At 31.1% G+C, this 16,413-nt stretch overlaps 1 protein-coding gene across 3 annotated transcripts; it reads left to right on the top strand.

Moving 5' to 3' along the window:
* Positions 1-2,899: 2,899 nt before the first annotated feature.
* Positions 2,900-7,584, top strand: LOC146949785 (beta-glucosidase 18-like). Of its 3 annotated transcripts, none has more exons than XM_085745764.1 (12): positions 2,900-3,095; positions 3,190-3,256; positions 3,349-3,407; positions 3,502-3,573; positions 3,667-3,741; positions 4,493-4,580; positions 5,163-5,415; positions 5,709-5,824; positions 6,182-6,434; positions 6,717-6,819; positions 7,031-7,139; positions 7,237-7,584. In XM_085745764.1, the coding sequence occupies exons 4-12, from the start codon at positions 3,513-3,515 to the stop codon at positions 7,472-7,474; spliced, it is 1,296 nt and encodes a 431-aa protein (XP_085601890.1). In that variant the 5' UTR covers positions 2,900-3,095; positions 3,190-3,256; positions 3,349-3,407; positions 3,502-3,512; the 3' UTR covers positions 7,475-7,584. The 3 variants fall into 3 exon arrangements, with proteins under 3 accessions (XP_085601890.1, XP_085601889.1, XP_085601888.1); XM_085745763.1 differs by lacking the exon at positions 4,493-4,580 and adding an exon at positions 5,542-5,599 and having other exon boundaries at positions 3,498-3,573; XM_085745762.1 differs by having other exon boundaries at positions 3,498-3,573.
* The last annotated feature ends 8,829 nt before the right edge of the window (positions 7,585-16,413 follow it).

Below are 16,413 nucleotides of genomic sequence, written 5' to 3'. Positions count from 1 at the left end.
AGTCTTGATTGAATACCACAAGACTTTTTTTAAGTTGCAAAAAGTCTTGATTGAATACCACAAAACTTTTTCATAATTAAAAAGTCTTTTAAAATCCCATAGAATCCTAATCCAATACATCCCCCTTAAATTTTTTTAAAAATGATTTTGATAATAATTTATTTTTGACAGAATTTTTTGATAATGATTATAAATTAATTTTTCTCCTAAAACTGTATAACTGAAAATCACTCCTCTTAACAAATTTGTTATAGGAAAATGATGTTATGAGATTTTTAGTTTTTTTTGTCAGCTTTTTGAAATTATGATAATAGAAGCTAAAAATGAAAGAAAATATGATACCTTATAATTCATATGCTGCTTAATATTTTTGTTGAGGTTTTGTCTCTTGTTCACGACTTTCGGTTATGTTGAGATTTTGAATAATAGTAAGTTGGTTTGTTTCTCCCACGTTGCACACGTTGATTTGGTTAAGAGTGAAATGAATACGTTCAACGGGTTTACAAGTTTTTAATTTTTTGTGAGGCGGTTTGCCAACTTGTTTGTGGTCATTAAACACTATCATAAGTTGGATTGGAATAAAATTTTCACATACACTTTGAGAAGAAAACTCGTTTGTTAGTCATTTGGTGAACTTAGATGCTTTTGCATTAGATTCGCAGTTTTTAGGGGGTGAATAGTTCAACTACTTTGAGCTAAATGTTGAGTTGGAGTTTCATGGTTCAAGTTTTAACAAGGGCCAGGCGAGAAAAAACTAACAAAAGAATTAACATACTAACATTTATCTTAAAAAAAAGGCTTAAATATGGTATTGGTCCCTGCAAAATAGGCCAGTTTTGGTTTTAGTCCCTGCAAATTTTTTTTATAGTTTTTGGTCCCTGCAAAAATAGGTCAGTTTTGGTTTTAGTCCCTGCAATTTTTTTTTATAGTTTTTGGTCCCTGCAAAAAAATTTATTTTTGGAAATAGTCCCTGACCCCATTTATGTGATGATTTGTCACTTTTATAAATTAAAAAATAATTATTGTATCTGTTTTATTATTATTTTTTAATTAAAAAATAATTATTGTTATATAAATTATAAAAAATAATATTCTTTTTATTAAGTAAGCACATATGCCACATATGCACAAAAGTGACAAATCATCACATAATTGGGGTCAGGGACTATTTTCAGAAGAAAAAAAAATTGCAGGGACCAAAAACTATAAAAAAAATAAAAAAATTGCAGGGACTAAAACCAAAACTGACCTATTTTTGCAAGGACCAAAAACTATAAAAAAAAATTGCAGGGACTAAAACCAAAACTGACCTATTTTTGCAGGGACCAAAAACCATAAAATTTTTTTGCAGGGACTAAAACCAAAACTGACCTATTTTGCAGGGACCAATATCATATTTTAGCCTAAAAAAAACTATATTATGTGGAGGCCATTCTGATATGCCATTCAATCTTGTTGGTGTTATGAGCCTCACATTTGTTTGTTATTGGTTCATGTTTTTCTTTTTCTTCTTTGGTAACAAAAAAAAAACCTACTTAAATAGCAACCTTAAAAAATGTTATAAACTTCTCCAAAATACTGTAAGCTTGTGAAAAAAGAATCGTTCTTATTTTAATCCTTTTTTCTTTTCTATTTTGAACCCCTTAAATTTTCAATTATGTACTTGACAGTTGACACACAAATTCCATTGTCATCTTAGAGGGACTGACTTGCTTCTTGTTTCTTCTATACAATAGAATGACTTCATGTGCTCGTGGACAACTTTGAAAATCATCAACCACTAAACTAAGGCTGTAGATGTGCTAGTTACATGCTTTTTGCATCGTCTAGGTTTACTACTTGGCCTCATAATATGTCCTGCAGTTTTTTTTGTTGATGTTATGAGTATGACTTTTGTTCACTATTACTTTCTGATTTTTTTCCCCCTTTTTCCTTCCCTAACAAAAAAAAAATGCTACTTAAAGCAGCATCTCTAAAAACATTATAAATTCGTGGAAAATCACTATAAAATGTTGGAAAAAGATCGTTACCAATAGAGTTTATAATAACGAGTAAGGTAGTAATTTTCTTGAGTAATAAAACCTCAATTTCTAGAATTGCAATAGCTTGTCAATTTGGTATGTTATCACAATTTCAAATTGATTTCTGAATTTGAGAAACATTTGTGAAAGTTAGTCAATTTGTATAAGCTGGTTAGCCTATTAAGTTAAAGATGCTAATGTGGCACCTTAATGTCATGTCACATCACATAGCTTATATTTGATCATAAAAACGTGCTAAATTTACATATTCATGATATTAACTTCCAATGATATTAACTTCCACTTGAAGGTAGTCCATGTGTGTGAGCTGGTTAACTACTAAAATTATGAATACTAGATGTGGCATGTTAGTATAGCTGACTCATTTCATACAAAAAAGGGAACTAAACTAACAAACGCAAGATATTGAACTTTCACTCCCAAATGTTTTCTTTTCTCACTCTCCCTATGCTCCATTTAATGAACAATCGCTCCAATAAAATCAATGGTTAATGGTGCACAAATTAAAAAAATTAAATTAATAATATTTGAAAGTTTAACCATAATATGTCATAGAAAAAATCATTTAGTATGTGTGACGTGAATTTTTTTATAAAAAAATAGAAACTAATATTGTAAACAAAATTTAGATGGATTGACAAAAAAAAAAAAAAAAAAAACTTATTTAATCCATGAATGAAAGAACTTACATTTACTCTTACCAAGTAAGCACCATTTTTAATGATCCTATCATAATCACTTTTCCACGAGTTCACTAAAGCATCCTATCCTGTAATAATATACGCATCTTTGTTGGTAACTTGGTATGAACCTAACAACTTGCAATATATATGGGCCCTATATCATAAATAATTGATAGAATATATTTACCTCTGATAATGTTCTTGCTCCAATAGTTGAATGAAAATGCAAAAATGGTTTATGCATGTTGTGTTTACACTGCTTTGCTCTTCTCTTTTACATGTTCAAAGTTCTCATGAAGTTGATGATGAAATCAGTAGATCTCAATTCCCAAATGGCTTCCTCTTTGGAGCAAGCACTTCCTCTTATCAGGTATATACTTGTTCAATTTCCTTTTTTCTTCTGAGATATTTTCATTTTCGTTGTTTCTATTAATGAGATTCTTTTCCTTTTTTTTTCTTTGTAGATTGAAGGAGCAGCTTTTGAAGATGGTAAAGGTTTAAGCAACTGGGATGTATTCAGTCACAAACCAGGTAAATTTCTTTTTTTATTTGCATAGAGTAGTTATAGAATTTAATTTAATCTTGAAAATGTATAATTAAAATACAATTTGGTAAATTTTCAGGAATGATAAACAACGATGAGAATGGTGATATAGCAAATGATCATTATCATCGCTATTTGGTAATGAATATAAAAATTCAGTAATATGATCTTAACTTCATAATTTACTTACCTTAACTACATTTAAGTCTAAATGATTGTCTTTGACAGGAAGATATCAAATTGATGTCATCACTTGGGATAAATGTATATAGATTTTCAATTTCATGGACTAGGATTTTACCTCGTAAGTATTCCCCAGTTATTCACATAACTAGTTTCCACAATTTTATCTTTCAAATTAGATTCTAAATTAAGTCCTTGTCATGAGCTGTAACAGGAGGGATATATGGAGACATAAATCCAAGTGGAGTTATGTTCTACAACAATCTTATTGACAATTTGCTACTTAGAGGTGAGTAACACAGCTTTCACTTAGTTCATTGTTTCTGAAAATGGTAATTTATTTTGACTTTTGAGTGATCAATTCGGTCTTGCTATGTGTTAAGCAAGACCTAATATATGAACAAACTCACTTAAAAAGTAAGAATTTTACATGTTAAGTGGAACCCTGTAATGGTTTAATATGTACATTTATGCGATTTTTTTTTTAACGGAAAATGTTAGTAGTTAGATTAATATTTACTCATTTGTTCGGGTTTAAGCCCAGACCTCCAACTAATTAACCCTTAACTCAAACCAGTTGAGCCACCCAATCCCCCAACACTTATGCCAATGATCATCGTTATGACTTATGACCTATGTAGCACTGGCACTTTAAATAAGAGATGTGTTCAAAATACACCGACACGAAATTAGAGTGTGTTCAAAATCCAACACCGACACGACTCCGACACCGACACATAAGGTTGCATTTAATTATTCCATTTTCTCAAATTATTACTCATGTCGACGTGTCATGCCTTTCTCGTGTATGTGTTGGTGTTAGTGCTTCATAGGGACCTATGACAATTCCAGTAAAAAAAAACTGCATGAATCTATGATGCTTTTTTGCAACCACCATCACTAGTAAATTTTATTGATTGAATCTCTTTTGTCTAATTCTTCCTGTTATATTAATCATAAAAATTGGTTCAACTTTATTTATAACAGTATGAGATTGTTCTTAGTTATACCTAAATCTGGACATGGCTTGCTTGATCTAGGAATTGAGCCATTTGTGACAATTCACCATCATGACTTGCCGCAAGAGCTGGAAGAAAGATATGGTGGTTGGCTTAGTCCCTTAATTCAGTAAATCCACTGCTCTCATTCTTTTACTCGCTCTAATAAATACTCTTGCATTGCTGTGGTCCAAAAGTTTGAGTTAAGAAACCAGTGAGTGTTTGCTGGCGGTGTTATCGGTAGGACTGTTTAAAATAACCAAAAAACCAAACTGAATAGTTAAACCAAATTGCATAAAAAACTGATTTATGACTATAACAGTTTAAGAACTGAACTGAGAACCAGTTCAGTTCGCGACTTATCCTTCACATTTCGTTTATTTTTCGTGCGGTTTAACGGTTTTTTAATACAGTCCTAGTATTCCCTTTGATTTTTTATTTTTTCCTTTCAACAGTCCTGGTTATAAGTAAATAATAAAAATTTGGTACAATTTGACTCGCAAAGAATCAGTTTGGTTCAAAATAGTACACTTCAATTTTTTGTAAAGTTAAATCCAGTTCAAAACCAGTGCACCGAACCTTTATACTACCTAGTGTGGTTCAGGACGATTCATTAACAGCTCGTTTCGGTTTTACCAAACTGTTGTAACTGTTCAGTTTGGATTATCCTCCTAGCTGAACCATGAACAGTCCTAATTATTGGTAATTGCAGGAGAGATTTTGTTCATTTTGCTGAACTTTGTTTTAAGAGCTTTGGAGATAGGGTTAAGTATTGGGTCACCATCAATGAGCCAACCCTGGTTTCAGACAATGCCTTTATCAAGGGAAAATACCCTCCTAGTCACTGTTCCCCTCCTTTTGGAAACTGTTTTACTGGTAACTCCGATGTTGAGCCTCTCCTTGTCATGCACAATATGTTGCTGTCGCATGCTAAGGCTGTTGAATTATACCGAAAGCACTATCAGGTAACAAAAGTGAACCTAAACTGAGCATTTTTCATCACATTTTCTATGTTAGGGGAAAAGGGACTATATAGGGTACTCTTTCTGTTCCAAAATAATTGTCGTCCTATGTTTTTTTATTGAAAGTAGTGTTGACAATATCAGTTTAAGGGTAGAAATGGAAGAAAAAAAGTGTCACATTGAAAAGGTAAAATGATGCTTATTGTGAAACATTTTTCATATGCTAAAACGGTAGTTATTTTGGAACGGATGGAGTAAGATGGAGTGTTTAATTAGGAAGTACTGAACTAATGCAGGCAAAGCAAGGTGGAACCATTGGCATTGTTGCATATACCTTCATGTATGAACCTCTTAGAGATGAAGAATGTGATAGACAAGCTGCAAACAGGGCCTTGGCTTTTGTCATAGGCTGGTAAGTCATTAGGAAGCAGTGAAGTACCAAGAGAATTGTTTTGATTCTAGCTTAATAATGTCTACTTCTTAAACTACTATGCATACAAAGATCGAAAGCAACTCACTATCTTTTCAACATACTCATTCTTATTAGTTAAAATTCAAGTATTTTTCTCAATTTTGCGAATGAAATCTACTAAATCATGTCAAACGTCTGATTGAATTTCAACTAATAAGGAATAGTGCGATGAAAATAAAATGTTAGAGAATATGTTACTGGCGTTCCTTGAATGTACATTATTAATGACAAGAATTAACAGAACATAGTTCTTTCATTCTTTTTAGTAAATTTTCCTGCCTTTTTGGTGGCAAGAAGGTTATTAGATCCTCTAGTTTTTGGTGAGTACCCTGTGGAGATGCACTCTATTCTTGGGAACCAATTGCCAAGGATCTCTACTAAGGAGAAGAGTCTCCTAAGAGGCAGCCTGGACTTCATTGGCATCAATAACTATGGAGCTCTCTATGCCAAGGATTGCTACCTCTCTACTTGTCCACCCGAGGCAGCTCGTCCAATAAGAGGCTTTCTGGAAACAACTGGGATGAGAGATGGCATTCCAATTGGTGATCAGGTACTCACATGTAGTCCAAATGCTCTTGTCATTATGTTATATTGTTATAACTTGCAAGTAATTTGTCAATTAATATTTGATAATGGATTTTTTTAAAGATTGGGGAATGAATATTATTTATTAAAGTGACACTAATTGTCATTGATAAGATTTGAACTTCATGCCTTGAGGTTACACGGTCAAGCTCGTACCACTGAGCTTAATCTCATGAACAATTATTTGATAATCGGTTACGATTGTAATGAACATAAATATTGATATGATTTCTTTTGTTTGGAGCAGACAGGAATGCCAAGGTTCTTTGTGGTTCCAAAGGGCATGGAAAAGGTTGTAGACTACATAAAGATAAAATACCACAACATGCCCATGTATATTACAGAAAATGGTGCGTGAATACTCAAAAACATTATATGATCTCATTTTTTTCCGATATGTTTTGCTTGATCACTTGTGTAATATAATATCAAACACTTAAATATGTAATAAGAGACAGAAAGAAGTAACTATTTGAAGGTAGTTTTTTGGTATGTATAAATTTGGACCGGAGTTATGAATTGGTTAATATATCATGGATGACTACTCAAAATTTGTTGCAGGATATTCTTCGCCACTCAACGCAAGCATGACGATGCATGATTTACTACATGATTTCAAACGGATAGAGTATCATAAAGCTTACCTTGCAGCCTTGCTTAGAGCCATAAGGCGAGTGATGATGAAGACTAATATATGAGTAGCAATCTTGTTTATTATGTATGTCTTAGTTTGTCTGTTGACTGAGACTAAATTTTATTATGTGCAGAAAAGGTGCAGATGTAAGAGGATATATGATATGGTCATTTTTTGACAACTTTGAATGGAATAGTGGATATGATATAAGATTTGGACTTTATTATGTGGATAGACAGACACTTGAACGAATTCCCAAACTTTCTGCTCAATGGTTTTCTAGTTTCCTCAGCAATACTAGTGATGATACCAACATACAAGACTTGAGCAAGCAGTATAGAAGCAAATATGTGATAACTGCTGTTGTCTAAGTTATTTGAAACTGGTCATATAATTCATTGTTCATTGTCAATATACTGACAATTGTTAACAACATGCTATTTATTATTATGGGAATGTTAAGTAAATTTTACTATTAAAATAGGTTGACTTTGTTTGGATATTTACCATACCATGCTATTACCACGCAACTACTTGAAGCTTTAGTGCATGTTTGGAATCACGACGGGTTTGACAATATTGACGAGCCACATTAATTTTGTTAAACGTATCGTGAATCAAAACAGACGCTTAATGAAACCACGATCAAATTTTCTTTGAGACGCGAGATTAGTTGTGGTTTGTAGTTTTTGTCTCCTAAAGTGATTTATACATTCAAATCTATTGTTTAACTCATTAATACATGATAAGACCTAAACATAAATCATTTACCTAACTTTACTTTTAATCAAAATCAATTTTCTCCAAAATCAAACATGCACCGACAAAATTAACACACGTATTGATCAAAGATGGAAAAGAAATGTAAACTTGCACCTTTTTTATACAGTAAACTTACGCTTTCTGTGTTTTTTTTTAAATATATTTATCTCTTAAAAATAATTTTCATTATTATGGAGATGAAATATTAAATTATTATTAATAATTTTTTTGTCAAGTCGTTTATAAACTAGACTCACGGTGAAGTCCTTTTAAAAAACTAGACTCGCATAGAAGTCTATGTCACGATTCAAACTCAAGCCATTGCATATATCAACTCAGACCGGTAAGTATCAATGCCTTTATAGTTATCAAGGTAAGAGACCAATATTTATTTTATGAAGGATTAAGAATATTATTTTTCTTGTTACCATCTTTTTTGTCAAGACAAAAAAAAAAATTGTCAAGTAGTCCGGTCGTTAAAAGGTCAGATTTAATCCTTATTAACAAAAATATTGTGTCTCCTTAAAAAAAAATATTGTTTCAATCGTTTGATTCAAAACCAAAAAAAAATTACTGTTTCAATCGTATATTATATTATAGTGTTACGTGGTCTCCACGGTTTTATAGATTTATATAGACCTACCACTGTTTCTCTATTGCCACAAACCCTACTCTCTTTGCAATGTCGAAGAAGAAAGCGAGAGACGTTAAGGCAAATAAGAAATTAAGAAATGCGAAGAAGAACGTGAGAAAGGTTAACGTATCTGGAAAACCTAAGCACTCTCTCGACGTCAACCGGAGCAATGTCGCTACAAAAAAGTCACGTTCCGCCGCAACTGTTCGCCGTCTAAAAATGTACAAAACCAAACCCGTTCACAATCACAACCGTAAGGGAAAAGCTTGAGTTTTTTAAAGAAGAATTTGCCTATATGTGATTTCTCAATAATCACCAGAAGGTTTGTTTCAAGGATTTTGTGCTTTCATTTTAGTTTTTTTTTTTTATAAAATTTGGTAAATTTACTAGTTTATGAATTATTATGAATGTTGCGATGGAATGAATTCGAGGGTTCACGCCTTTTTCTGATGCATTTTGACCTAAAAGTGATCAAGCCTATTGGCTTCGGCTTCTGATTGTGAGTCTCATGGTGAAAATCACGTTTTGTTTTCTAAATTTGGTTGTTTAGTAATTCAACCGATTGAATGTTGTTATTGGATAATTTAAGAATAAAATAGGCTTAAATATGAATTTCGTCCCTGTAATATAGGCGTGTTTTGATTTTCGTCCCTGTAAAAAAAAAAAGTTTGAATTACGTCCCTGTAAAATTTTTTTTGTTTGAAAATGGTCCCTGGGCCCACTGTAGCGCTGATGTGGCATGGCATTCGCCACGTGGCAAGTGCTGACTGTGCAACTTTTGCCACGTGGCACTGACGTGGCGTGCCACATAATATTAAATTTTAAAAAATATTTTAAAAATTCTGAAAATTGTTTTTAAAATTAAAAAATATGAAAATAATTTTAAAAATCATAAAAAATTACCGAAAAAATTCTGAAAATTATAAAAAATTTCCGAAAAATCTGAAAATAAATTTAAAAATCATAAAAAATTTCCGAAAAAAATCTGAAAATTATAAAAAAATTCCAAAAAATCTGAAAATAAATTTAAAAATCATAAAAAATTTACGAAAAATCTGAAAATAAATTTAAAAATCATAAAAAGATTTCAAAAATTTTAAAATTTTTAATTTTTAATTTCGAAAACTTAAAAAAATTCGAAAACTTGTGTGTCATGCCAGCAAAGTTGATCTATATATGATTATGATAACATTATACATATATGAATATGACAATTTTTACTTTAAAAGGCTTGTTATTTATTATTTTCCCCGCATATTCAGTTAATTAAACAAGTAGAAGGGGGTTATACGAAAAAAGTTTCCTGTCAGACTTCTGCTACATCTTTCTTGCCCCATTAGTCTTTCTTAATGTTGCGCCTTACCGCATGATTATTTTAAAAAAATTGAAATTTTCGAAAATTTAAAAATATTTCGGATTTTTCAGATTTTTAAATTTAAATTTTCGAAAATTTCGAAAATTTTTCGAAGAATGTGAAAAAAATTTCCGAAAAATTTAAAAAAATGTGAAAATTTTCGAAGAATGTTGTAGATAAGAATTAGTTTTTTCCCGAAAAAATTTTAAAATTTTTTAAAAATTAAAAATTCCGAAAAAATAAATTATAAATTTTCGAAATTTTTTTAAATTTTCAAAAAAAATTTAAAAATTATAAATTTTTTCCGAAATATTAAAATAAAATTTTTCATAATTTTTTTCTGAAATATTAAAATAAATTTTTTTTCGGAAATTTTTTCTGAAATTATGAAATATATTTTCTGATTTTTTTCTGAAATTAATATATATATTCTGAAATTTTTCGAAAAAACTGAATATAATATATTAATGTCAGAATATATATTATATTTTTCTGAAATTATGTTTTTCGAAAAAAATTTAATATATAATTTTCAAATTAAAATATCTATTTTTTCGAAATTTTTTTATGATTTTTAAATTTATTTTCAGATTTTTCGGAAATTTTTTATAATTTTCAGATTTTTTTCAAAATTTTTTATGATTTTTAAATTTATTTTGGGATTTTTAGGAATATTTTTTATTATTTTTAGATTTTTTTTGGAAATTTTTTATGATTTTTAAATTTATTTTCAGATTTTTTAAATTTAAATAAATAATTTTCAGAATTTTATTTTTATTTTTTATTTTTTAATTATGTGGCACGCCACGTCAGCGCCACGTGGCAAAAGTTGCACAGTCAGCAACTGCCACGTGGCCAAACCCTTGCCAACTCAGCTGAACAGTGGGCCCATGGACCATTTTCAAACAAAAAAAAATTTACAGGGACGTAATTCAAACTTTTTTTTTTACAGGGACGAAAATCAAAACACGCCTATATTACAGGGACGAAATTCATATTTAAGCCAATAAAATAAGTTTACCAATATTATGTAGTTTTATTTAGATGAAATTTATGCAGTTTGATTTCATTCAAATTATGTTGTTTGCAAGCTTATGCATTGATTGGATTTGATGTTGTTGTATCTCTTGAACTTATACATTGATTGGATTTGAAGTTGTTATATCTCATGAATTGCTATGATTAATCATGGTTTTAAATTGCAGTTAAGTCACAGATGTAATTGTGTTTATGATCGTTGTAGTGAAATCACGATGCTACTACATTATTTATTTATCTATTATAGTACGGAATTTGTTTGCTACGTAAATACAGTCTCCCCTTCACTATGTGTAGGGTCTAGAGTGAAGTAACTTATATGTTATGATGTTTCGATCATTGTTATGTGTTATTATGTGAATAACTGAAAGGTCCAGTCACGAGTAACTTGAAATTGTGATGTGACTATGAGAGTAATGTAGTAGTATTTGTGTTATGGTGTGTCAAAATTGCACATTATGAATATGTCTTATCATGCTAATGATAGTCTTCAAATAAGAAGTGATTTAAGACGTCGATGGGAGGAAGACAATTGTTCGGATCTATCATGACATAATGAAAACATGCACATCATGTTAATGATTATGCGAGGGTTTATTATCCAAGCCAGAGTCTAATGATGCATGTTTACTTATTAGATCTTTAGTGTCCTTGAGGGAATTTCTAATGGGCTTGAGGGTAATTCCCTAATGTTTGGTTCATTTACCCTAACTAGTCACCTAAATAGACTTTGAGTTGAGTCGAGTCAGCCTACGAAGATTTGAAAGTGTAGGGGTGTAGTATTGTCTCTTTACCAAGTGCTTTGGAGTAGTTTCGGTGACGGATATAAGATTTTTGAATAGTAATTTTGAATGATTTTCTCATTTTCAATATCACTAAAATATCTTTCTCTATATAAATAATTAAACGATCATCTAACCGATCATCTCCCATTCGAATTTGCATCTGATTCTTGATAATATTCATATTATCAAGGAAAATTTTGAGATATATGATGATATGTGCAGGCCAAGAGAAAAATGATTTGGGATAAGTGTGATTCATGTGGTTAAAATGTCAATTATTGGTACATTGTACTACTAGAAAAAATCTTTAAAAATTTTTGTGTAAGAACAAACTCACGCATTCAACAACATACATCTATCCTTGAATAGTTTGGTACTTTCGAACAAAAAAATAGTAGTTTGGTACCATAACTTATCAAAGTGTCGTTAAAAAATGCATATCATGAGTCTTGCATAAACATGAAATATGTGTTAACGTGTTTTGCATTGTTGATTATGTTGTTAAATGTAAATGTCACTGATTAAACATGTTTATTCTATTCGTTGTATGGCGTTTAGTATGGGAAAGGAAAGTTATTTCCCATCATGGGAAAGTTGAATCACAGCCATTGATTTAATAATTTTATATTTAGATGGCCAAGATCTATGACCTGGTAATGGTTGGAACTTTTGGCTGGATATTGTGAACCAAAGTAATGGACCCCACCAATTGATTAAACAACAATTTTGCAAATGTTTGATTTATTGGTTTTTTAATGAAAGATTATCTCCGTTCTCTCTCATCCTCGGCTCCAACAACCTCTTCTTCTTCTCCTTGCAATTTTACAACACCGAATCTATTTCCCTGCAATTTGCTCAAATTATTGGCTTGTCCTGTTCTATCTTTTCCATGAGTTCTCCTCTGAAATCTTGTACCCAAGGCATGTTTTTCACGGAGGTCAATTTCTAAATATACAGTAGATATCAAGAACCACCGAGAACAACAACAAATTATTAAAAAGTTTATTTTTGAAAGTAGTATTAATTTCGATGACTAATAAATTAGGTATGACAGAGATGATAAAATCTGAAGAAATTGGAGTTTACTAGGGAATTGGTTGTTCTTACTCCTTCTCTTCTCTCTCTGAACTAGAGTGAGAGAGTAGCTTCTGGTTTTTTTTTCTTCTTTTCTGGATGAACATGTTTTGATCTGAGGTGCATAGAATTAGTAGGAAAAGGAAAAAGAATAAGGCTAACGATGTATTGAAAAAATGTAACATGCCATTCACGATGAGTTACAGGAACAAATACACACAGATCTGGAGAAAAAGATGGAAAGAAATACTACTGGAAGAAACAAAAAATCATTCAAAAAAATTATTTTCAGTTTTTATTTTTTTTCCTCCCTAACCGGTTACCAACTGCCACCTGTCCTGGAAAGGGGAACTTTCCCATGGTGGGAAAGAAGTCCCCATTCCCAGGCTAAACGCCCGTTGTTATTACATGGCAACTTTGCTATTTTAGTTGCTTTATTAGATTGCATGTCAATACTTTATATTGGAATTTTACCTCGCTATGGCAGGTGACATCAGAGTTGGTTACTTTGTTGTCAATATTTTCTAGTTTTAAATATGTTTTGGTATCTATAAATATATCAACTTTTTTGTTTTAGTCTCTCTACAATTTTCCTTCGATTTTTAGTTCTTATAAAAATTTTAATAACCACTTTTGGTCCTTTTTTTAAGTCAACTCATGTGTAGCATTTGTATTTTTTGTTGAAATTATTCATAAATGTGTAGAATATCGTAAAATGATGTGAAAATTGTGAGCCTCAGATACCGTATTTATAGCCAAAAGGTATGAAGCAATCACAATAATCATTCCCTTGATTTGTGGATGTAGTAATTGAAAATAATACTATAAAACATACTCATGATTTGTGGAGGGTGATAGGTGAATGTATAATTGGAATGGAAGGAGTTTGTAGTCGATCTAGGAAAGACACAATGAACTAACTAATGAAACTTGATTTCATTACATCTTGTGGTTCCGTTTATATTTGATATAATAAACTGAAGGTTTTCTTACAATGCTTTTCTCATGTAGTGTGTGTGGTAGCTTTAAGTGGATATAAACCTACTATAGTGGGTCATTCTAGTGGTCCAAGTTGGACCCAAAGTTAAATGGGTGCAAACTAAATGGACCCTACAAAAAATACTTTGATACTGCTTGTTAAAACGACACATTAAGAGACAAAAGTGTAAATGAAGTAGATTATGTTGTTAGTGATGGTGAAGCCGATTATGACAATGAGTAATGCTATATATCTAGAGAGGGTATAACGAAATCATCCAGAATAAACAATCAACCAATCACAATTCATGGCTACGCGGAATACATGGGAGGATGGCATAAAACATGGAAAATCAACAAACAACAGTGCAATAAAACAATACCACGTGTATCAGGACATTTTCGCTATAAGCAAATTCGCTTGCTTTAGCATTTTCCTATGACAATTTCATGGATAGTGATATTATTTGATTCATGAAGTTTTTTCATTGAATTTTAGTCCTTAAGTTACAAACTTTAAACAATTTGATTTCTTTATAAAAAAAACTTTGGGATTTTTGAATCAAAAAAGTTACGGTTTTTTTGTTCTTTCAATTAGTTTTATATTTGAATGTGTCAAATGTTTATTAGATATAAAATATTGGAAACATTTGACAAATTGAAATAGAAACCTGGTATAAATGATCAAAGTGTCTAACGCGAGGGATGGCAATGGGTACCCTATGGGTAGGGTACTACAGTGCCCTTCCCCATACCCGCATTTGTAAAAATACCCGTACCCGTGTCCGTACCCTCGTGGGCAACAACTTTAGTCCCCTTCCCCATACCCTATGGGTACCTAAGTGCCCATACCCGCACCCATTACCCGCACTTTAACTATGAAAAGACAATAAAAACATCACAATTGAAATAAAACTACATTCCAAATTTTTTAAAATTAACTCATAAAATAGTACGAATCTTAGTATTTAGTCAAATAAAAAACATCCAAAATATCCCTAAAAAATTGTACACCAGCATGATGGAGTTGTTATTGTATTAAGAAGTTTTTTGGTTTAAGTTTAGGTTTAGGCTTAAAGAGCTAAATAAATTAATTACTTATACACCAAAAATAAATAAATTATTTTATGATATTATATAGATAAGTATATGCGGGGTTGCGGGTCTGGGCAGTATAGTACCCTTACCCGTGCCCATACCCATTCAAATTTGTGGGTATTACCCGGACCCGTGCCCAAACCCATAAATGCGGGGTTTTACCCTACCCATTGTGGGTATTTTTTGCGGGTACCCATAGGGTCTGGGTCCAATTGCCATCCCTAGGGTGAGACTAAAATGGAATTAAAAAAATTAATGAACAAAGTGTCTAATGCTCCAAGACAACTATATGAGGTTATTTTGTCAAAAAAAAAAAAAAACTATATGAGGTTATATCAAATAACATGCAAGCTCATAGGACCAAAATTGATCGGTTTGATATTTTTTTTTTTATTTTTTTGCATGAGTTTAAAACATTTTTTTTAACTAGTTATATAATTTTTTGATAAACTATTTCAAATAACTTACTCACATTAACGCAATAAATGAATGGATAGACGGACACAAAATATTCGTCTAAACGTTAGTATAAAATAAAGATTAAATATTCAATTTTATGCTTGACAATTTTTTAGCCATCTTCTTCAAAAAAAAAAATTTAGCCATCTAACTTAATTTTAAGAGAAAATAAACCCAAACAAAACCGTAAGAGCAGATTAATATCTCGTTCATCATTATAACATATTTACTTCATCCAATTTCAATTATAAAAAAAAAAAGTTTATCTTTTATATTCATTTAATTATATTACAACTTTTTTTTTGAAGGAATTATATTACAACTTAAATACAGTTATTGAATGAATTTAGACCCAAAAAGAATATACTCCTTCCGGTCCTATATATAAGAAAAGATTCTTTTTTTAGATACATTGAATAATTAATATATCTTGTTTACAATAAAGACTAGATACATTAATTATTAAATGTATCTAAAAAAAGAATCTTTTTTTATATATAGGACCGGAGGGACTATAACTTAATTTGAGTCCTGCTCTTTACCCAAATGATTTCGCTCATTCCCAAAGTAAAATACCAAACTGCCCCTGCGCATGTTGGGTTACGCTAGTACAAATATTTACGCATGTAAACATGTGTTACGTAGGTTAACATGCGTAAGTGTTATTTGTTGAAAAGCATTGCGCATGTTAACAGCGTTGGTGTTATTTGTAAAAAAAAAATAACGCATGTTAACATGCGTTAGTGTAATGGATTGCGTGAGTTAACTCACGTTGCCATTTGCACTGGCATGGAGGGAAAGAAAAAATGGTGTTTTGGGCTTGCATGTTGGGTTTTGAACTAAAAACGGCACTTAACGTGACTTAAGTCACGCTACGTGACTTAAGTCACGCTACGCAAGTTAACTTGCGTAATGCATGTTAACATGCGTTTGGGTAGTTTGGTATTTTACTTTGGGAATGAGCGAAATCATTTGGGTAAAGAGCAGGACTCACTTAATTTTTGTTTGATAAAATTGAGTTGTCAGAAAATTGCAAAAAAACGGAATAGATATTTACTCGTAGTCGGTGATCCACGTAAGCCAAGTCTAAATCTTATAACAGTATTTGGCGACACTGTTATTACAGTC

The sequence above is a fragment of the Medicago sativa genome, chromosome 2, assembly GCF_051527215.1.
Source record: "Medicago sativa cultivar Bolivia chromosome 2, Bolivia_mono, whole genome shotgun sequence".
NCBI classification, from domain to species: domain Eukaryota; kingdom Viridiplantae; phylum Streptophyta; class Magnoliopsida; order Fabales; family Fabaceae; genus Medicago; species Medicago sativa.
This window is presented reverse-complemented; position numbering and strand designations above follow the sequence as displayed.